The sequence below is a fragment of the Pseudophryne corroboree genome, chromosome 6 (genome assembly GCF_028390025.1).
Source record: "Pseudophryne corroboree isolate aPseCor3 chromosome 6, aPseCor3.hap2, whole genome shotgun sequence".
Classification (NCBI taxonomy): domain Eukaryota; kingdom Metazoa; phylum Chordata; class Amphibia; order Anura; family Myobatrachidae; genus Pseudophryne; species Pseudophryne corroboree.
This window is the reverse complement of record NC_086449.1, coordinates 197,237,515-197,261,488: the sequence shown is the minus strand read 5'-3', so window position 1 is coordinate 197,261,488 and position 23,974 is coordinate 197,237,515. Positions and strand designations below refer to the sequence as shown.

Here is a 23,974-nt window from a genome sequence, read left to right as displayed (position 1 = left end):
TGCAATACCGTTGTTTCTAAGTTGAGCAAATTGTTTTTCACTGCTCATGCGTCTAAGTGGCGCTGTGCATGCGTCCCAATTGTGCTTGCGCAGAGCCGCAGTTGCGATTTCAGATGCACACACGGAGAGGCACAATGTACTGGGTGACCTGGGCAGTGACTGACGCACAGAGATGGTCCGTATGTGAGCACCACTGATGAGTCGCTGAAGTACCTATGTAAACAGAAGACTAATTGGTCACATAGGAGGCCATAGAAAATCTGCACCTTCTATAGAGGTGGTGCAGGTTCTGACAGTGCAACCGATGGTGCGATGTCTAAAGAAGCACCAAGCAATATTCCAGCTTCTAATGACTCTGAAAGTGAAAGGGCCTGATTCAGAGATGGACGCAAATGCAGCTGCAAGTGTGATTTTCACAATTGCTGATATCAATGAAATTAAATGAAAAGAGACGCTTACCGGAGAACCGCAACTCATTTGCAACTGCATGCACGAAGCCTGTATGCAAGAACAAGGAACATCGGGCTGAAGGGTAGTTCTATGGATGTGGAGACTAGACAGAGCAGTAGTCACGCAGGTGTCATGTTTTAGTATGTTACAGCTCACTGCTGACGTCAGATACACGCCTAGAATACGGCCAAGACACGCCTGCGTTTTTGCTGCCTCTCCCCATTAACACCTTCAAACGGTTCCTTCCTGTCAATCACTCTGCGCTGAGATCCTCATTGCGTGCAGGATCGCAGCGGCACGTTGAAGCATGCACAGTGGGATTGCGGTGTACGCGCAGTCTGGCGATAACGGCTCAGGTGCGCAGAACATCAGCATTGTGACCATCTCTGAATCAGGCCCTTACATATTTGGATGCACAGCTGTGCACCAAGGAGAGACTTTGTATTGGCATTTGCATAAAGTCATAGATGTGCGACTGGCAATAGACACAGACATGTCCATGGCTGCCTAGGACTCAGTGCCTCCCGACAACAGTATTCTCAGCTGCTCGCCCTCACTACAATGCATGTACATTTCCTGTACCAGTAGTGTAGCTAGGCTTTCTGTCTCAGCTTGGAATCCTCCCCTGTACCACTGACTGGCATACTTTCTTCTAAGATATGATATCAGAATCTCTGTCCGCCTAGTCACGCCGGGAGCACACAGAGACACTCCCATTCTAGTGAATGGGGCGCGTGCGTGTCACGGACAGGCGCACGTCTAAGATGCATCGGTACGCGCCCGCGGCTCCGTCTGTATATGAGCCCAAGGGTACAGTATATACTGCTGGAAAGTTTGGTGAGTTTTGATCAGAGATGCACGGTCAGCCCCCGTCATACTCCAGTATATTCCAGAGTGTTGGCTATAAAAGGGGATTTATGGTAAGAACTTACCTTTGTTAAATCTTTTTCTGTGAGGTACACTGGATTCCACAGGGAATAACATCGGGGTAAAGAGTTGGATCTTGATCCGAGGCACCAACAGGCTAAAAAGTTTTGACTATTCCCAGTATGCCTTGCACCGCCTGCTCTATAACCCCACCTCCAGGCACTGGAGCTCAGTTTTGTTAACCAGTCCAATGCAGTAGCAGATAAAAGAGACGACAGTAGTAAGTAGCTACAGCGACCTACATTCTCACGACAGGAGAAGGTACCAGCGGCTAATGCCATACAAACCCAAAGAAGCTAAGTGCGTCAGGGTGGGCGCCTTGTGGAATCCAGTGTACCTCGCAGAAAGAGATTTAACAAAGGTAAGTTCTTACCATAAATCTCCTTTTCTGCAGCAGGGTACACTGCATTCCACAGGGAATAACATTGGGGATGTCCTGAAGCAGTTCCTCATGGGAGGGGACGCACTGTTGCGGGCACAAGAACCCGGCGTCCAAAGGAAGCATCCTGGGAGGTGGAAGTATCAAAGGCATAGAACCTAATGAACGTGTTCACTGAGGACCACATAACCACCTTGCACAATTGTTCTAGGGACGCGCCACGGCGGGCCGCCCAAGAAGGTCCAACAGACAGAGTAGAATGGGCCTTGATAGTAGCAGGAGCTAGAAGTCCAGCCTGTACATAAGCTTGTGTAATCACCATTCTAATTCTTCTGGCCAAGGTCTGCTTATTCGCAGGCCAGCCACGTTTATGAAAACCAAAAAGGACAAAGAGAATCAGATCTCCAAAGAGAGGCGGTTCTCTTCACATAGATTCGGAGAGCCCGTACCACATCCAAAGACCACTCTTTGGAAGACAAATCAGGAGAGATAAAGGCCGGAACCACAATCTCTTGGTTAAGGTGGAAAGAGGACAACACCTTAGGTAGATAACCAGGACGAGTTCTAAGAACCGCACGGTCATGGTGAAAAATCAGAAAGGGAGACCTACAGGATAAGGCACCCATGTCTGAAACCGGTCTAGCAGAGGCAATAGCCAGCAAAAACAAAACCTTAAGCGTTAGCCATTTAAGGTCCACAGACTCAAGAGGTTCAAACGGAGACTCTTGTAGGGCGTCCAGACAGGGACGTGCAGTCAGGGGAGGCAGTGCCTCCCCTGTCATTAATGATTAAGATAATACAAAGAAGATGCATATGACACATATTCTGTGTCATATGTATCTTCTTAATATTATTCTTTGCATTGCTGTTTTCTTTTTGTGTTTGGGAGGCACCGATCGTGGTGCCTCCCGTTGTCACTGGGGAAAGTATGGGGAGCGGGGGGCGGGCACAGGCGGAGACTAGCCATGGGCTGTAAAAGCCCATTGAAAATATATGGGAAAGCGGCACCATTAGAGGTGCCGCTTTCATACAGGGACGTGCTTTCAACCTATGAAAGCACGTCCCTGTCAGTGAGGCCACAGTGATTGGCCAGCGGATCCGTCACTGGATCCGCTGTCAATCACTGTGTGGGCGACGCTGGCGGAGGAGGTGCGGGCGGCTGGATGCGGCGATGGTGCAAGCGGCGGGATGCGGCGGTGGTGCGGGCGGCGGCGGTGCGGGTGGCGGCGGCGGAAATTTACCTTTATCCTGCAGAGTTTGGCAGCGGAGCGGTTCCAGTTTCAAAAATGGCGCCTCAGCGTAATTTTTGAAATTCAAGATGGCCGCCGCGAGCCAATCACGGCTCGCAGCGTCATCGCCCCGCCTCCTCCGGCTGACTTATATAAGTCAGTGCGAGGCGGAGGAGAGTCAGTCCGACGGCGGAGGAGGAGCTGTGAAGAGCTCCTGAAGAAAGAAGACGCCGGAAGTCCTGGCTGGGCGGCGGCTATGCAAAAGAGCTTAGCAGCCGCCGGCCACCAGGTGAGGACGCTGGAAACCCTGGGGGGGTGGCGCCCCCCAGGTGAAGACGCCGGAGGCCCTGGGAAGGCGGCGGCCACGCAAAAGAGCTTAAAGGCCGCCGCCCCCAGGTGAAGACCCAGTTTAATAAAGCTTATTTTCAAGACGTGTGGTGTTTTATTTTAATATTTTCTTTACAGGTGGACTACAGGTGCCAGCGGGCCCTTTATGTCCGGGCATGCTGGCACTTGTGGTTCTCCAAGTGCCAGCATGCTGGGGCAGGCTTGCTGGGACCTGTAGGCTACCTGTAAAGAACAATATTACTATTCTTTGCAGGTGGACTACAGGTGCCAGCAGGCCCTTTATGTCCGGGCATGCTGGCACTTGTGGTTCTCCAAGTGCCAGCATGCTGGGGCAGGCTTGTTGGGACCTGTAGGCCACCTGTAAAGAACAATATTAACACACAATGAACCCCGCACCCACCGCCACCAGGGGTGCGGGGCATAGTTATTGGTTATTGCTCGGGAGGGGGGACCCCATTTTTATTTTTTGGGGTTCCCACTTTCCGGGGAATTCCAACCCTGGGCTGACTGGCTGGGGGGGCAGATTAATGTTATGGCAGGGGGACACCACACTGAGTGTCTCCCCTGCTATCCCCCTGGCTGGTTCTGCCTAGTGCTGGTTTTACTGATGTGTAGGGGGACCACACTTTTTTTTTTTTTTTTTTTTCGGGGGGGGGGGGGGGGGGGGGCTTGTTAGCTGCCAGTGCCTCCCCAACCAGTGACCTCACCGCACGTCACTGCGTCCAGAACAACCGACAAATCCCAAGGAGCCACAGGAGGAACATAGGAAGGTTGAATCCGTAAAACAGCCTGAGTGAAGATATGAACGTCAGGCAGAGTCGCAATTTTTCTCTGAAACCACACCGACAAGGCTGACACATGAACCTTGATGGAGGCCAGACGAAGGAGTTTGGCAGTACTGAACTTGTATGCATCAAAATTCTCAGTTGCAGTTGCACACCAGGTTAAGTAAGAATTCCAGACCCCATAATAAATCCGAGCCAAAGCCGGTTTACGGGTTTTCAACATCGTTTGAATGGCAGCCTCAGAAAGACTTTTGGCCCTCAGAACTGAAGCTTCAAGAGCCACGCCGTCAAAGCCAGCCGGGCTAAATCCTGGTAAACAGGGCCCTGAACGAGGAGGTCTGGGCGTTGAGTAAGTAGAAGAGGACGCTCTATCGAGAGACCCTGCAGGTCTGAGAACCAATGCTGTCTGGGCCACGCTGGAGCGATCAGAAGTAGGAGTCCTCCTTCTTGCTTGAACTTCCTTATTACCCTGGGCAGGAGTGACACTGGAGGGAACACGTACGGCAGCCGAAAGTTCCATGGAATTGCCAGTGCGTTCACGAACGCTGCTTGAGGATCCCTTGTCCTTGTTCCAAAGACAGGAACCTTGTGATTGTGTCGACACGCCATCAGGTCTACATCTGGTAGGTCCCATTTGTCCACTAGGAGTTGAAACACTTCTGGATGAAGGCTCCACTCTCTGGCGTGTACGTCCTGATGACTGAGAAAGTCCGCTTCGCAGTTGAGGACTCCCGGAATGAACATTGCCAAGATGGCTGGCAGATGTCGTTCCGCCCATTGAAGAATCTTTGACACTTCCAACAATGCCATGCAACTTCGAGTGCTGCCTTGATGATTTATATATGCCACAGTGGTGGCGTTGTCCGACTGTACTTGAACAGGCCTGTTCTGTACCAAATGCAGGACCAGTTTCAAAGCATTGAACACTGCCCGCAATTTCAGAATATTTATCGGGAGGAGAGATTCCTCCCTGGTCCACTGACCCTAAAGAGTGTGTTACTCCAACACCGTGCCCCAACCTCGCAGACTGGCATCTGTCGTTAGGAGGACCCAGTTGGAGATCCGGAAGGGACGACCCCTGCTCAATTGTTGGTCCTGTAGCCACCAGCTCAGTGACAGATGAACTTCCGGAGTCAAGGAAATCATTTGAGACCTGATCTGGTGAGGCAGGCCATCCCCCTTGGCAAGGATTAGCTTCTGCAGAGGGCAAAAGTTAAATTGAGCATACTCTACCATGTCGAAAGCCGACACCATGAGGCCTAGTACTTGCATCACCAAGTGTATCAACACTCGCAGACGAGAAAGGAAGCATGTTATCCTGTCCTGAAGTTTCAGGACCTTTTCTTGGGACAAGAACAACCGTTGGTTGTGTGTCCAACAATGCCCCCAGGTGCACCATGCTCTGAGCAGGGACCAGGGAGGATTTCTTCCAGTTGATGAGCCACCTGTGGGCTTGCAGGAATTGGACCGTCAGTTCCAGATGACAGAGGATAACCTCTGGGGAGTTCGCCAGTATCAACAAGTCGTCCAGATATGGCAGGATACTGATACCCTGACAGCGGAGCAGAGCCGTCATAACCGCCATGACCTTGGTGAAGATTTGCGGAGCCGTGATCAGTCCAAAAGGCAAGGCCTGGAATTGATAATGTAGGTTGCCAATAGCAAACCGCAGGTATTGCTGATGCGATATGGCAATAGATATATGTAGGTAAGCATCCTGTATGTCCAGGGATACCATATAGTCCATGGGCTCAAAGGCCAGAAAAATAGAGCGAAGAGTTTCCATACGGAACTTGGAAACCTTCACAAACTTGTTCAGAGACTTGAGGTTGAGAATGGGCCGGGAGGAACCATTCGGTTACGGAACTAGGAACAGCATTGAATAGTACCCCCTGCCTCTTTGAGCCAGAGGCATCGGCACTACCACTCCTGTGTCCAGGAGGGATTGTACCACCAAATGGAGAGTTTTTGCTTTTACCTGATCCGAAGGGAAATTTGTCGAGCAAAACTGGCGAGGGGGACGCCTCTTGAAAGAGATGGCATATCCGTTAGTGACGACTTTCCTTACCAAGGCGTCTGAAGTGGTCTGTAACCATACCTGGGCAAACCGTAGAAGTCAGCCTCCCACCCTGGGATCCCCCAGATTGAGGCCCGCCCAGTCATGCAGCAGGCTTGTCTGGTATGGAAGTAGGCTGACGGGCAGCCCAGGAACATTTAGGTTTGGGCTTAGAGGTTTTGGAAGTGCGAGCCTGTTTCGGGTACACCTGACCCTTTGCTTTACTTGGAGGTCGAAAGGAATGAAAGGTGGTACTCTTAGCCTTCTGAACCAAAGGATTAGTACTCGGCAGACATGCAGTTTTAGCAGACGCTAAGTCAGCAACAATCTTGTTCAGATCTTCCCCAAACAGGATGTCTCCCTTAAAAGGGATAACCTCCAAAGTCTTTTTAGAGTCCAGATCCACAGACCAGGACCGCAACCACAGAATCCAGCGAGCGAGAATGGACGTAGTAGACGCTTGGACGCCATGACACTGGCACCAGAGGCAGACAATGTCTGGCATTATCAGATAAATTAGATGGTAGCTCCGCTTCAACTTCTTGAACCCAGTCTTCAATAGCCTTCGCAGCCCATGAAGCTGCTATAGTGGGTCTATGCAGGATTTTTTTTAGCAATTGGGCAAAACCATGTGCACTGCAGGGGAGGCAGATTTAACGTGCAGAAAGAGTTAGATTTGGGTGGGTTATTTTGTTTCTGTGCAGGGTAAATACTGGCTGCTTTATTTTTACACTGCAATTTAGATTGCACATTGAACTCACCACACCCAAATCTATCTCTCTCTGCACATGTTATATCTGCCTCCCCTGCAGTGCACATTGGTGGTCATTCCGAGTTGTTCGCTCGGTAAATTTCTTCGCATCACAGCAATTTTCCGCTTAGTGCGCATGCGCAATGTTCGCACTGCGATTGCGCCAAGTAAATTTGCTATGAAGTTAGGAATTTTACTCACGGCTTTTTCATCGTTCAGGCGATCGTAATGTGATTGACAGGAAGTGGGTGTTTCTGGGCGGAAACTGGCCATTTTATGGGTGTGTGTGAAAAAACGCTACCGTTTCTGGGAAAAACGCGGGAGTGGCTGGAGAAACGGAGGAGTGTCTGGGCGAACGCTGGGTGTGTTTAGGACGTCAAACCAGGAACGACAAGCACTGAACTGATCGCAGATGCCGAATAAGTCTGGAGCTACTCAGAAACTGCTAAGAGAGGTGTATTCGCAATATTGCGAATACGTCGTTCGCAATTTTAAGATGCTAAGATTCACTCCCAGTAGGCGGCGGCTTAGCGTGAGTAAATCTGCTAAAAGCAGCTTGCGAGCGAACAACTCGGAATGACCCCCATGGTTTTGCCCAACTGCTAACAAAGGGGGTAATTCCAAGTTGATCGCAGCAGGATTTTTTTTAGCAATTGGGCAAAACCATGTGCACTGCAGGGGAGGCAGATATAACATGTGCAGAAAGAGTTAGATTTGGGTGGGTTATTTTGTTTCTGTGCAGAGTAAATACTGGCTGCTTTATTTTTACACTGCAATTTAGATTGCAGATTGAACACACCCCACCCAAATCTAACTCTCTCTGCACATGTTATATCTGCCTCCCCTGCAGTGCACATGGTTTTGCCCAATTGCTAACAAAAATCCTGCTGCGATCAACTTGGAATTACCCCCCATGTACAGTAAATACTGGATGTATATCACAGGGTACTTGTACTGAAATATCCCTGTAGTTATGCACTTTTTGTTAACTAACACTGTCTAAACAACATGTAGAATACTTAAGTGTCCTGTAAATGCACAGCGCTGATGAGGCAGGCGGCTTTACAGAGGAGACAGTGCCCAGCAGTCCCAGGATCAGCACAGCTCTTGTAATGGCGCCCAAACGCTGACAGGGAGTAAGGGAGAAAGATGCAGCTCCAGGGCGGGAACATTTGCAGTAAATGGTGCCTGGGGCTGGGGGAGGGGCTACAGGTCAGAGCCTTATCTCCTCTGCTGGACTTCACTACCGGGTACTGCGGGGCCTATACTAAATGGATTTTAGTAAATTCGACCTGTGCCCCTTGCCCTGGTGGATAAAGTGGGGTCCCTGCACGGCCACAGTGTCCACGCCAGCGGCGCGGTCCATTTCCAGAGACCGCTCCCCGGATCGCGATTTTGGCAGGTCCTGCATGGGGGACCCTCTTACCTCCTCCCTGAACTGGCGGCCACGCAATCCCGGAGAGCAGCGGCGGGTGTATGCCTGATGAAGCCAGAGCGCCTCCGCTGAAAGTACCTGGTAACCAGGGCGCGGGAGTATATAGCGCCGCTGGGGGAGGTAAGGGAGCCGCAGCATGCTATGTCAGACTGACATACAGCACTTCCAAGTGCCTGTGCTGCGGCCCTTGAAGTCTCCTTTCTTCAGAAAAGCTCTTTCCAGGGCTGCCTAGCGCAGCCCTCCCTGTTAGCTGCCTGCCCTGCAGGCACCAACTTAGAAACTGAGCTCCAGTGCCTGGAGGCAGGGTTATAGAGGAGGCGGATCAAGGCATCCTGGGAACAGTCAAAGCTTTAGCCTGCTGGTGCCTTGGATCAAGATCCAACTCTACACCCCAATGTTATTCCCTGTGGAATACAGTGTACCCTGCTGCAGAAAAATGATTACAACAATATAAAGAAGATATTTAAAATATCTTCTTTATTTGTTCCCTATCATTTTTACAGTCAAAACTCTGGAGAATACTGGAGTATGACAGGAGAGGCTCTGCCTCACCTGACCAACAAGTCACTGGATATATTAGGCAGCAGGTGAAGAAGTTATTGAAGTTGATGCATTGGAAGCAGGAAAAATGGGCAAGCACAAGGATATGAGCAGGGACGTAGCCAGAACTTTGTGGGACCCATAGCAACATTTTGAAGGGGCCTCTGTCCCAATGCTTCTAGAAAGACACCTCTCTGCAGCAGCTATTCATTTTATGCTCCATAACAGCTCATTTTCTCAACCATAGTAGTGCCTTAGGCACAATACCCCCACATGTATCATCCAATGGTGAAAAATAGGGAGCAAAGGCTGGCCCGCCTGGTCCTATCCCACAGAAGTTCTACTGTAGCACAAATTACTGACAAGGTTAGTGCTGGCTACGATAGGAAGGTGTCAGAACACACAATGCATTGCAGGTGCTGTGTATCATGCTGCAATGCCGCAGACCAGTCAGATGCAAATGCTGACCCCTGTCCACAGCTGAAAGCGCCTACAATAGGCATGTCCCTCGGCACATGCACAGACGGACTCTTGGGGCCTATACCCGGAAGTCCAGGGACAGAGACACATCGCAAAGCACAGTTCTTATCGCAAGAGCTGTTCTTCGCAACACTAATCGTGTACGTTAGTGTATATGCAATGTGTGGCAGGTTGGTAGAAGGTGTTGAATTGGCCTCCAAATATCCCAGATCTCAATCTGATCGAGCATCCATGGGATGTGCTGGAAAAACAAATCCGTACTGTGAAGGCCCTACTTACAGAAAAGAAAGGTTCTGTAGCTAATGTTTTGGTGTGAGATACAACAGGACACCTGCAGAGGTCTTGTAGAGTCCACAATGTGTCAAAGCTGTTTTGCAGCACAAGGGGGAACCCACCAATATAAGCCAGGTAGGTTTATTGTTATCACTGATCTGTGTATTTCTTTAGCAACATATACTGTATATAGCACAGATATATTCTGCAGTCCTTTTACAGCAAAGAGTTAGACATCCACATCAGTCCCTGTCCCAGGGGAGCTCGCAGTCTGTAACACACGGACACACATACACAGTCACACCAGGGTTAATTTATTATTGTCAGAATCCAACTAACCTACCAATATGATTTTGAAGTATGGGAGTAAACCAGAGTAATACATCCACAGGTAGACTATGGACACTCCACACAAAGAGGGCCTAGTTTGGAATCGAACCCAAGATCTCAGTGCTATAAGGCAGTAATGCTGCTAGCCACTATGCCAACCCAGGCAAACTCCAATGTATCATGATGCAATGAGTACCTATTTTTCTGGAACATCTTGCACTGAAATGTAATTTTTCTTTACACCTAATACACCTTGGCTAAAACAGCATGTATCAATCTGACCCTGCATCTGTTTTTGTCACCCAAAAAGAAGCAAAAATTGATTGAAATAGCTTTTTGCAGCAGTAGAAATCATGCACGCTTAGGGAGAAAGCAGCCACCTGACTAAAAAAAAACCCACAGCCTATGTTTATAAATGGCAGGAAGATGAGGAACATAATGTCATGCTGGAGACCTAGAAGCAGCGTCTCTTGTCTCATTGTCATTGCTGCTGAAGTGACTATCCCTCTCCACCACTCTGAGTAAGTGTGTAAACAATTTCCTCAGCACATGAAAAATGCTTGTACTGAGAAATGACAATTTCATAATGGAGTACAGCAAACAAATCACATCTTACAGGGGGACTACAGCCAAGAAACTCAAACAGGAACAGTTACTCTGAGAAAATGCACTGTTTATCTGGACTCTTTATTTTTCTCCTAATGTTGTATATGGGGGTTATCTACTAATTACAGAAATGCAGCAGAGCCAATATAGAGTAACTCTTAACAACCAATCAGGAATGAATTTTTATTGATGTGATGCAAGTGGCACGATGAAAGCAGGTCTCTGATTTGTTATGATGGCTTTCTACACATTTGTCCTTTTTTCACATTCTTAGTAAATACCAGGCCCACTTAGCTTGTTAATGAAAACAAAGTGAGAGTATTCAGGCAAAACATATGTCAAAATACGTATATACAGCTTTGTATGTGTATTAAACGTTATTTGTCTCTACTGCCTTTAAAGTCATAAAAATAAATACAGAAGAAACATTTTTCCTGCCAGGACATGATGGGCCTATATGATACATGTATCTGAACTGTAGCTTTATTAGATTTTTTTAATCCATGCTTCACTGCTGTGTAATTTGTTGGTACTGTTATTACCAGGGGCACCAAGAGGGGGTGGATGGTACAGAGTACTGTACAACAGCTACTCTGTGGGTACAGGCTACCAGGGAGGTGTAACCATGCCTCCAAGATGGCGTGCCCATGCCCCTCAGTGTGCACTGCACTGCTTCTCATGGCTGGACAGCATCCTCCCTGTACCTGACACAGGGCCGACCAATGTCTTGGAGACCCTTGTGATTACTTTCTATTATACTTTGCTTTCTAATCTGATATGGTATCACCATCCATGCCTGTGCAAACATACTATACTGTATGCAGATAAATCACATTGCCATGCATTTCATTGTTGCATTATAGCAGTGGTTCTCAAACTGTGCGACGTGGCACCCTGGGGTGCCGTGGGGCACTTGCAGGGGTGCCTCAGACTGGTGGTCCAGGACCAATTCAAACTATTTATTGTCAATGTATTAGGCAAAACTAGTGCTGATGGCTGCTAATCATAAAGGGATCGGTATGTATACAGACATCGGCATCCCGAGCTGTGGAATGCCGGCAGGGGGCGAGCGCAACTATTCTCCCTCTATGGGTGTCGTGGACACCTATAGAGGGGGAATCACCTACCTCACCGGGATACCGGTTGTGGTATGGCAACCCAGTCGGGATCCCGGCGTCGGTATTGTGACAGCAGGAATTGCGACGAGCGGTATGCTGACCGCATACCAAACAGAAGCAAATCTTGTCCCTCACCACATAATTGAACCTAAGGATGACCTATAGACATAATTTACTTAATTTCATATATTGTTTTCTAAATTTCTCAATAAAAATTTTTTGGCCTAGAGGTGCCGCGATTCAAAAAAGATAGGGAACCACTGCATTATGGGAAAATATTTTAGCTTCAGGTTATTTTGGTCTTGAGTCCAGTACCAGTTTTATCTTTTTTGTAATATGGGTTACTGTAATTTGCAATTTATTTTGTATTTTAGGTTTGCAATCCCACCATACATTATTCCAGTTCTATTTTTTTGTAACAGACCATAACAAATTAGCATTCAAAAACAAACCTACAGCTGAAATTAGGACATTTACAATATGAAAGATATATTGTTTAACTATGCTCTTCAAGTTCAATATATAATGATTTTGTCACAGTAAAATTTCTGCAAAAGGGTACAATTATTGTCAGGCCAAAATAAAATACACCCACATCTGCAATGCTGAACAGTTAAACACACAGAACAGTCCTAAAAAACACATGGTAATAATATGCCGCTCTCCACGGTACTGAAACAGCCACAGCCAGTTTCACAAAAGCTACTGGGAACAAAACACAGATAATTAGCACTACTTAGTACATAAAAGTTTATAGAATGGGAGGACAACAATGAACCAATCACACAATGCCCCTGGAGCTAAGTTATGTGTAATATGAAATAAGTGTACATACATATCATGGATGGAAAAGGAATCTACTCACCAGTCATGAGGTCTTTCTTATTAGAGGATAGTAGGTATAGGACTACCACTTTATTTTTAATAGAAAATGGGATACTTATTAAACTCTGCTTAGTCCAGATCAATATCAAATGTGTTTAATGTAGTATTATTATTATTATTATTATTATCTATATATAATAATGTGGTAATTTTTGTTTGTCTGTTCGTTCCAGCAACTACTGGATGAATTTGGATGGCGTTTTCACTATTGTATAGCTTAGTGACCTAGAAAGAAACTGAAGTATGTATTATCTCGATGTGACATCCGGGAGAGGAGCAATAATGAAAAAAACACACTTGGCGTGTGCAGTGTGCTGGCTCCTCATGCTAAAATTGACTATATGTATATAAATACACATTTTAGGGAGAAATATACTTCTAAGGACTGTTTATGAACTATGGAGACAAAATATTTTTTTTATATCTACGTGAGCGAAGCCGTGGGCAAATGCTAGTTATTATTATTATAATTATCTTCCGACTAATCCTGTTAAACTACATATATAAAGATTATCAGTGGCAAAACCTAGCTTTTCTACTAAATGCAAAGAGTTACAGAGAATATATGGCTGCTTTGAGATGCTCACTGCCGATGAAGGAAAATACATTTCTTAGTGGTTAAGGGCCCTGACTCATGTGGGCTACACACTGTGCAATAATTATCATGTCGATCAGCTTGGTTCTTGACTGGTGAGTCCAATTATCACATAGGGGTGTATTCAATAATTGTCCGAAGCTGCCGTCTTGTCGGAAACACGGCAGCTTCCGACAGAAATAGGTCGGAAGAGGTTCCGACCTATTCAATAGGGGCTGGTTTTTCCGACAAGTCGGGAATTCCCGACTTGTCGGAAAACACGTGGATTGGCGGAATAGGAATCCACATGCTTCTGTCGGAAATGGGGCCAAATCCGTCAGGTTTTGGCCCCCTTTCCGACAAACTCAATCCGACTTGAAAACAAGTTGGATTGAGGTGAGCAGACAAGCGGTGCTGTGGGCGGCAGCTGGCTGCGAAGGGCCATGTCTGCGGCGGCGGGGGGAGGTGCTGCAGGGAGAGAGGTGCCTGGCCGGCACCTCTCTCCCTGTAGCGCATCCCCCCGCCGCCGCAGACATGGCATCTCACAGCCAGCTCCTCCCGCCGGCCACCGATCTCTGCTCCCCCCGCAGGCATCTCTCTCCCTTTAGCGCCTCCCCCCGCCGCCCCAGACATTTGCCCCCGCAGCCAGCTCCTCCCACCGGCCACTAATCTCTGCTCCCCCTGCCGCCGCAGACATGTCCCATTGCAGCCAGCATCTCCCGACGGCCGCCGATCTCTGCTCCCCCCGCCGCCCGGCCAGGCACCTCTCTCCCTGTAGTGCCTCCCCCCGCCGCCCCAGATATGTCCCCCTGCATTCAGCTCCTCCCGCCGGCCGCCGATCTCTGCTCCGCCCGCAGGCATCTCTCTCCCTGCAGCGCCTCCCCCTGCCGCCCCAGACATGTTCCCCTGCAGCCAGACCCTCTTCCTGCAGGCCGCGATCTCTGCTCCCCCCACCATCGTCCCGATCGCCGCCACTGCACCCCTGGCCGCTGCTGTCAGCGCATCCGCAGCCGCTGACAGTAGCGGCAGGACAGAACCCTGTGTACGGCCAAATCCAACAGTCGGATTTGGCCGTCCATTGAATAGGGGTTGTTGCATCCATTCCGACAACTGCATGTCGGAATGGATCGGACTCTTATTGAATATACCCCATAATGTGTAATGCCACGTACACACCTCAACGAGCAGATGCCCACCCGATCCAGCACCTGATCAGTTACCAGGACCTCTTATTGTGTGCAAAGCAGTCGGATCCAATGATTGGGTTGGACCTGCTGCACAACCATTGCTTACATTGTTGAGGTGTGTACCTAGTATAAGCCAAATCTCAGCGCCAGCTCCTGCACTTTATTGCAATGTGTCTGAAAAACGTGATTTTAAGTTCTACTGGACTCTGCCAATTGTGAAGGTTTCATGAAGTTGTTGTATGAAAATGAGTAAATTAAAGCTTACCGTATTTGGCACGTCCTGCCCCTACTTTCTAACATCATTGTGTGCCTACGTAGGCTGCTACTGGGAGATAAGTACAAACATACACATCCCCAAGTGCTGAAGAGGATGAGGGAAACTCATTGTCCTTGGTGATTTTATGACGATACATAATTTACAATGTTAAAATAAAGAAATTGCACTACTGGCACGTATAACAGCTAAGTTCAACAGCACCATTTATTTTATTTGAAAGAATACGACACATATCTGTTTGTGTTACATCTTTATTGCTTACTGTGGCGACGTTTTAGTCGGTCACTTCAAGGGATACTTAAAAGCAAAAGCAGCAGGCACCTGCAGTCTGTAAGATGGCACAGTGCTTACGAACATGGGACCTTATTCAGTAAGGATCGCAAATTCTGCTAAGTAGCAGTTTCTGCGATCAAATAGTTGCTGCCCAGAAATTGAGAAAAAAATGGGCATTGCAAAAATTGTGAATGCATCGCAATATGCGGGCTGATCGCAAAACCATACGCAATTCACAGAACATCGGAGATTTTACTATCTGCGCCAGGCAAGGTCATGCACAATTTTTGCTACACAAGAGGCTGGAAGTGGTCATCGCTGACGTCAGAGGCCCTCCCTAAAAACGCCTTACAGAAAATGTCAGATTTCCGCCCAAAAAAGTCGGCTTCCTGTCAAACAGCGACTGTATTGCGATCAGAATCTGTACGCATTTTTAGTTGCTATTTTTGCTAGCCCATGCGCATCGATAATCGTCCAGATTGCGATTCACAAATTTTGCAATCCTTACTGAATGAGGTCCATGATGCGCCGCAGACATCATCATAAAACAATACACAAAATATTTGACATATTTGTGTTTCTGCACAAATTAAAAACTATGGGGAATATTCAATTGAAGTCTTAAGCTGCTATCGAAAAGACGGCAGTTTTCGACTTTATAAGGTCGAATCGTGATTCGACCTATTCAATCAAACCCCAAATTTTTCGACAGATCAAGGAATTCGACTTATCGAAAAGCACGTGGATCGGCGGAATAGCTGCCGATCCACGTGCTTGTGTCGAAAACGGGTTTTGGCCCCTTTTTCGACGATCTCAGTCCGACATAAAAAAATGTTGGACTGAGATGTGGGACCCAGAGGAGGAGAGGGGGGAGCCGTGGGGAGATGGGGGGAGAGAAGCGGGCATACAGGTTGAGAGAAGCGCTACAGCACAGCGCTGCAGCAGGATGTCTCACAGCCGCGCCGCTCACAGCAGCGTCCACCCGGCTCCAGCAAGTGAGGTCACGCTTGCTGGAGCCGGGTGGACACTGCCGTGAGGTCGGGCGGCTGTGAGACGTCCTTCTGCAGCGCTACTGTAACGCTGCTCTCCTCCGGCTGCCCGTGTCTGTCCCCGCTGGTCTCCTCGCAGACCCCCCCCCCCCCCTTCCTCCTCCTTTGGGTCCCTCATCTCAATTCAACTTTTTAAAAGTCGAATTGAGAGGAGATTGAATAGGGGTTGTCGGATCCATTCCGACAAATGCATGTCGGAATGGATCCGACCCTAATTGTATATACCCCTATACCTTCACCTGAGCTCACTTACAGCAATTACAGAAAACTTTTCCCTTTGATACAATTAGAAAAGGTTTTGTGTAATATTCAGTAATATTCAAACGGGCACTAAAAACCCACCTATTCATCAAAGCATACCCTCCCGATGCATAACCCAGTGCTGAAGCCGCGCCTCCACCCCCCTGCCTCATGCCGTGCACACCTCAGCTTTGCTTGCATACTGCCATCAGGCTACCTCCCACTTGCCTGCACCTCTTGTCATCTGTCTGTCGCCCCTCCCCACTAGATTGTTAGCTCTTCAGAGCAGGGCCCTCTTTCCTCTTGTTATCTAAGCCCTCGTCTCGACACATTTCACTCGCAGCTCTCCCCTACTCAATGACCATCTTTATCCTGCTAGTATAGGCTTATCTCCATCTATGGCCACCAGCCTCTAGTAGTACGATGATCACTCCATCAATACTTACATCTTAGCTGTATTATGTCTTGAGAACGTGTGGTGCTTTGTTACCTGTACTCTATTTCTGTTATTTATTTACTGTAATGCAATGTTTTGTCTCCCTGTACTGTCCTTTGTACGGCGCTGCGAAACACATGTGGCGCCTTATAAATAAAATGTAATAATAATAATAATAATAATAATAATAATACTGTATATGTAGCAAATCTACATGTACCAGGCAAAGCCTGTTTCCTCTTCCATGTAAAATGACAGTGCATTCCTTTCTGTCAATGGATAACATAGCGTGCAGATGTAGACCCAAATTCTGTGAAATAAGTCTCTCCAATCAGGGCTAAGCACATACTCCTCCGACCCTTGATACTCGGCATGGGATTGAGTATGAGCCAACAGACACAATGCCGCAGGAATAATTGCCCCTGCTGTACTCTCATTATAGTTGCCGGGTGCACGTCTTCAAACTATCATTAACCAAGGGCACAATCAAAATTTACAGACCCCAAAGCACTGGTCACTGGGCTCTGCATGCTCAAAAGGAAGGTTTTAGTTTAAAAAAATAATAATAATGTAATTTAAATGGTCGATAACAGGTTAAATTAATACAATATTAGCATTCATATTAACACATGTTGCTAACTAGTCTCACATGTAAACTACAGATGTGTCCTCATACACCTAGCCTCAACACACTTGTGTGGCACAAACGCCTGGCGTGATTAAGCCACGCCAAGCTGTGTAAGCACAGCAACTTTTTTTTACACAGCAAGCACAGAAAAACAAGCTCAGTCTGTACCAGAGACGACAGGCTGCAGTTTTAACTGCACAGGAAACAGTTTTAAATGTGTACAAAGTCCCAAAGGAAGCACAATAGTACTTGCCGTGAACAAAAGCAGTGGCCGCTTATTCAAAGAACTTCATATACAGATTCAGACTCAATTCACACAGATGTACAAGTGTAGTATATAAAATAATAAGTACAGTCTCGTGAAGCGGTTTTGAGGCCTGGCTACTGTGCTGCCATTTTGGGGTCTGAGTATCTCCTCAAATTCTCCTTTCCAACAGGAAATCATGTGACCATGGAGAACATCACCTGATGCATCAGAAATGTTTCACTTTCAGCACCTTAACATTTCCATAAGCAGTATTTTCTCCTATTTATGTGAACCTGCTATTAACGTAACTCTACTTATTCAGTAAATAAAGAATGACTACAACTTGCCATTAGTTTTAGAAATGTTAGCTTAATTTTACCAAGTTATCTCCATCGTGTTTGGAACTCTTTTGTCGTAGACATTCCATTTGTCCCAAAATGTCTCTGCTCACTCCCCATTTTTCATCCATTCATCTTTAGTTTGTCATAATTATTTTACTGTAATTCAGACTATCGAGTTGCACAAAAGAACGTAATATGTAATGATAGTTTCCTAAAGCTGTTTACTTTGCAATAGGAAGACTGCTGGTGGGTTTTATGGCCTGAGAAATCCCATAAGTATATGTATCCATATTAGGGAAGAAGTGACGTAACTCTGGTCTCGCCTATACCACAGCCATGATAGAGTTATACAAAAAGCCAGCAGAAAACAATAGGTCACTGTTATACGTGGTCTAGCAAAGCTGATGTGCAGGGAAGGCCTAAAGCAGGTCCCCTGTGCTGTTCTCTGCTCATGAAGTAATCTGTCTCCTTTTCCTGTCAGAATTCCTACCTAATGCCACTGGCTGCAGACTGCCAATGAAGGAATACAGTGAACGGCAAAACCTTCTAAGACACAGACAAGTTTATGAGGGGATGATAGGTCCATGCAAAGCAATTTGAAGATTAGTTGAGACCTCAATTAATTCAGAAGAGGCTGTCAATCATATGAGACAGCCATTAATGACACAGCTGTCAAAATATGATTTGCTAAATCCTATGAGGTTAGCAAGGCTCATTGTCCAGAATGCCTCTATACTCTATGGAGAACTAATCTATAGAGGGGAGTGGATTCAAAGATGGACAGTTAAAAAGGACAACAATGACTAGGCCAGCACCAGATGGTCGACATAATCAATATGTTGACACGATTGGTCGACAATTGGTCTAGATTGACTGCGGTTTATTAGATCGACACTAAAAAGGTCTACTGTCAATAGGTCTATCACTAATGGTAGACAAGCATTAGGTTGACAGGGTCAAAAAGTCAACATAGAATAGGTAGACCGTAGGAAAGGTTAACAGGGTCAAAAGGTCGACAGGGTCAAAAGGCTGACGTGTAAATGGTCGACACAAAAAAAGGTAGACACAATTTTCTTTTGTATTTTTGGGTGTTTTGTCACATTTCTGCCACAAACAAGCCCCATTAGTTTACCGAATCCGCTCGCATGGCTCGCCTTGCTTCGGGCAAGGTGCCTCACTGTGCTACCGTGGTTGGCCATTTGGGGTATTCAGAGTTGATCGCAGCAGCAAATTAGATAGCAGTTGGGCAAAACCATGTGCACTGCAGGGGGGCAGATATAACATGTGCAGAGAGAGTTAGATGTGGGTTGGGTGTGTTCAAACTGAAATCTAAATTGTCATGTCGACCTTTTGACCATGTCAACATTTTGACCCTGTCTACTTTTTACATGTCAACCTTTTGACCCTGCCGACCTAATGCATGTCTACAATTAGTGGTAGACCTATTGGCTGTAGACCTTTTTAGTGTAGATCTATAGTCTGTATACCATCCAGGTCAACAGGGTTAATAGATCGATATGGTAAAACGGTTGACATAGCAATGGTCCATAGTTTTTTTTTTGTTTTGTTATTTTAACCTAATTCTAACCCCAACCCTCACCTTAGTGCCTTACCCTAGCTGCCCCCTGGTACCCAATCCTAAGCAGCCCCCCCCCCCTACCCCAGGCCTAACCCTAACCATCTCTTCCTGTATCCTAACTATAACCGCCTACCTTAGTTCCTAACCCTAACCATCCTTTCCTGTGACCTAGCCCTAGCCATCCAAGTGCCTTAATCCTAAATCTAAAAATGTTGGAATTACATGAAAAATCAAGTGTCAACCTTTTGAATCTGTCAACCTTAGTCACAGTCGACAAAACAGGTGTCGACCTTTTGACTACCTCGTCCTATGGACTGTTGACCTTTTGGTGTCTGTAAGAGTCCACCTAATGACTGTCGACCTTTTTATTGTCGACCTTCCATTCGGATACCTGTAAAGAGGATATTTGCTTAGACTATTGCAATATTCATCAGCAGTCCCTATTTTAAGCCTCACCTGATTTTTTTAATGAATACAGCATGAGTATAAGAGGGGTAATGTGTGAAGGACAGTGTTTGTATTGGCTGTCCTGCTGCCCAATCAGCATCCTCGATACACTAAAAATGCTTGCTGGGAACATGCAAAGTTCTCCAGAGTGACAAACCCATGTATTTGACCAACGTAAGAAGTACTTACTACAATGGAAACTGTGGGTGTCTCAGGTACAGGAACCCTCTGATTATGGTACTTGACAGGACCCAGAGTGTTTTCTTAGTAAAAGAAACAGATATGGGCGTCTATTTACTAAGCCTTGGATGGAGAAAAAGTACCAGCCAATCAGCTCCTAAATTTAATTTTATCAAAAACAGCCTGTAACATGGCAGTTAGGAGCTGACTGGATGGTACTTTATTTCCATCCACTTTACCTGCATCCAAGGCTACTACACATAATGAGGGGGTAATTCATTAAGGAGGGGTAGTCTGAAGATGGATAGTGCTTTTACGTTACTGGAATAGAGCACATTCTGTGAGCCTGTTGTTGTTAAGTCTTTTCTATAATTGATTATGGAGTTTTTAGTCAATGGTCAATTTTCATAAAAGGTAGAAATACCAAGGTGTCTGGATAAACAAAGAGCTAAGACTGAATATAAAATAACAACAGCTTAACTGTGGGCATGCACACAACATACTGTGCATATATTTAATTGCCATAGTTTATGCATTAAGAACACATCAGTGACCTTACCTTTCCCAGTGGCTGCAAACATTCGGATCTTCTGGATTTAACAAGACGGCAGTTCCTAGCACCAGACACAATACGAACACCTTGACAGTCCATCGCAAAGCAGCACAGAGCTTCATCCTGACACCTTTGAAGAAAGAGTTCATTATAAAAGTTGCCACAAGGGAAAATTTGGGGTACAGACTTTGGAAGCAGTACATAAGGCTAAATGAAGGAGAAACTCATTTACATGGGGAAATAGTAATTTTGCAAGAACAATGTTTAATACTAGCCAGCAATAATGACGTCATTGGAGACCAGTTTAGATGAGTTGCATTGTGGGGTTTTTGAACTGTAAGCAGGAGACCTCAAGACAAGGTACACCCACCACTAATCCTGTGGCCCCTGTTAGCTGGGTTTCCGGCTGTCGGCATTGTCAGCGGTCGGGATTCTGGCGTCGGAATCATGACCACCGGGATTCCAACTGTCGGCAAATTAATGGCATCCCTCCTGTGTGTCTGTCCCAGCCAAGCTGTCTTCAGCTGCATGTTTACCACAGCATACACACCACTTGGAGTATATATTATTGATCCCTAAGAAGTAGAACCTTGATCTCTATGAAGGACCAGGACTTCTGCTTGCTATTCATCTTGCATCTGAAGGCAGGTACGCCAGGATGGAATATGACCATAGGACATTAGCAGTGTGTAACAAGCAGGATTTTTTTTAAAGGTATTTGCTCAAATGTTCAAAGTTATTTCACATAATTAGGGATCCAAATGGCAAACATTAACATGTGCCTGTTCTCTTAGAATACTGTAAGAACCCCCATAGACGCTACAGTATAATAGAGAATTACAACTTGCATTAAATACTAAATACAGCACAATGCAATACCAAGACTAAGCAACAGTAGAATGAAACAAAGCTAAAAACAATACATGCATTTATTAATGTCAATTTGACTTTGGGTCTTGCAGCACCCTTGGCGTGCAACTCAGATAGTAACCCCTTAACTGCCAGGGAGCTAGCTTTATTCTGGCAGTAACAGTCCCACCTGCATGAATTTACACTAATACTAAAATCAATGGCGGTTACTCTGGAAGTCTATTTATTGGCAAATGCTGAGTGGACCTCTCCCATCATTTACATGTACGCAATTTGCCGAAACTGCAATTTATGTGAAATACACTTAACCCCGTATCGACCAGGTGTGGCAGCAAACCTCGGTTCATGCATTTACTGTCACTGCACCTCAATTACAGCGTCGGCTTATATTAGAAATAACTTGAATCATGAATGTCCTCTGATCTGAGTCCACTTACATTTGGAATCACTTATATAGCTGACCTATATAATCTACTAATCGGCCGCAGGAACTGAGGCACTTCTACTATTTTAGTCCATCATCGGGCCTGCAATATCAGTACGGCAAAGTGTTCTTTGCTATAAAAGAAAGACAAGAGCTTCTGAATTTCCATTCATCTACCCCTAAAACTTTTTCCTAATGCGCAGTGTCTTCAGGGAACACTTGGGCAGACACACAATGCTCTGCGGGATATTTAACATGGTTGACTTGCTGTGAATATCTCCTCCTCTGTGTGTAATCAGGGCAGCGGGCACATCAGACATGGCTCCATTGTCATGTAGTATCTTAGCAGTGTAATGGATTATGTCCCCTTTGGGCTCTAGGGAGCTCTGTTTGCCATTGAGAGTTTTCACTCAAAACACCTATTATGCAGGGGTGCATTAACCCTTATTTGACAGGGAATATGCAAGCTATCATCATAAACTGCTAACATTTATATTTCAGAGGCATTTACATTACAAGGAGCTCAATTTATGCATCTAAAGCTTAGAAGAAACAGCACAAGAGAAAATAATATTTTGTAATTTAATATTATAGAAAAGGCTACCTAGATAATATTTGCTATTAAGGCTTATGTTTTTTTAGTCATCTATGTTGCTGAATCTGTCTCCTCTCTCTCCTAATGTCATGTTCTGTATAATGCTGGAGACATCTGAATGCAATGAGAGAAGGGAGACAGATAGAGTAGTTTACTAATAGCATAAAAACAAGATTTCCCCTTGAACTGTGCACTATAGGGGTTATTCAGGTCTGTTAGAAACCAAAAAAGCACACTAATGGGCAAAACCATGGCCCTCATTCCGAGTTGTTCGCTCGTTGCCGATTTTCTCTATATTGCGATTAGTCGCTTACTGCGCATGCGCAATGTTCGCAGAGCGCATGCGCTTAGTTATTTTACTCAACAGTTAGGTATTTTACTCACGGCATTACGAGGATTTTTCTTCGTTCTGGTGATCGGAGTGTGATTGACAGGAAGTGGGTGTTTCTGGGCGGAAACTGTCCGTTTTATGGGTGTGTGTGAAAAAACGCTGCCGTTTCTGGGAAAAACGCGGGAGTGGCTAGAGAAACGGGGGAGTGCCTGGGCGAACGCTGGGTGTGTTTGTGACGTCAAACCAGGAACTAAACTGACTGAACTGATCGCAGTGGCAGAGTAAGTGTCGAGCTACTCAGAAACTGCTAAGAAATTTCTATTCGCAATTTTGCGAATCTTTCGTTCGCAATTCTGCTAAGCTAAGATACACTCCCAGAGGGCGGCGGCTTAGCGTGTGCAATGCTGCTAAAAGCAGCTAGCGAGCGAACAACTCGGAATGAGGGCCCATGTTGTAGTGCAGATGGGGCAGATGTAACGTGCAGAGAGATTTAGAATTGGCTGGGTATATTGGGGGTCATTCCGAGTTGATCGTAGCTGTGCTAAATTTAGCACAGCTACGATCATTCACACTGACATGCGGGGGACACTCAGCACAGGGCTAGTCTGCCCCGCATGTCAGTGCCGCCCCCCCCCACACACACACACACAGCGGCGATGCCTTAGCATTTCAAGAGTAGCTCCCGACCAGCGAGCTTTAGCGTGCTGGCCGAGAGCTACTTGTCGTTCTACGGCCCGCAGTGGCGATCGCTAGGCAACGACGGCTGCCATGCACCAGCGCACTGCGGCGCCGGCACATGCTCAGTTCCGACCCGATCACTGCACTGCGATAAACTGCAGCGAGTGATCGGGTCGGAATGACCCCCATTGTTTCTGTGCAGGGTATACACTGGCTGCTTTATTTTTACGCTGCAATTTAGATTTCAGTTTGAAGACATCCCACCCAAATCTAATAGGCCCAACACACTGGCCAATTACACTGAAAGATATGAACAACCTCGTTCATTAATGAACGAGATATCATTCATATCTTTCAGTGTGTACGCACCAACGATGAACGATGCGCAGCCCCGCGCTCGTTCATCATTGGTGCCGGCTCGTTTTTACATGCAAGGCAATATGGACAATCTCGTCCATATTAGCATGCAGGGC

At 46.4% G+C, this 23,974-nt stretch overlaps 1 protein-coding gene across 6 annotated transcripts in view; it reads right to left on the bottom strand.

Moving 5' to 3' along the window:
* The window catches only part of MEGF11 (multiple EGF like domains 11), a 664,806-nt gene that overhangs the window by 543,452 nt on the left and 97,380 nt on the right, over positions 1–23,974 (bottom strand). For all 6 annotated transcript variants that reach the window (XM_063925579.1, XM_063925580.1, XM_063925578.1 and 3 more), the window contains exon 2: positions 20,610–20,733. In XM_063925579.1, the coding sequence (XP_063781649.1) occupies positions 20,610–20,725 (116 nt within the window). In that variant the 5' untranslated portion in view covers positions 20,726–20,733. The remainder of the gene's footprint in view (positions 1–20,609; positions 20,734–23,974) is intronic.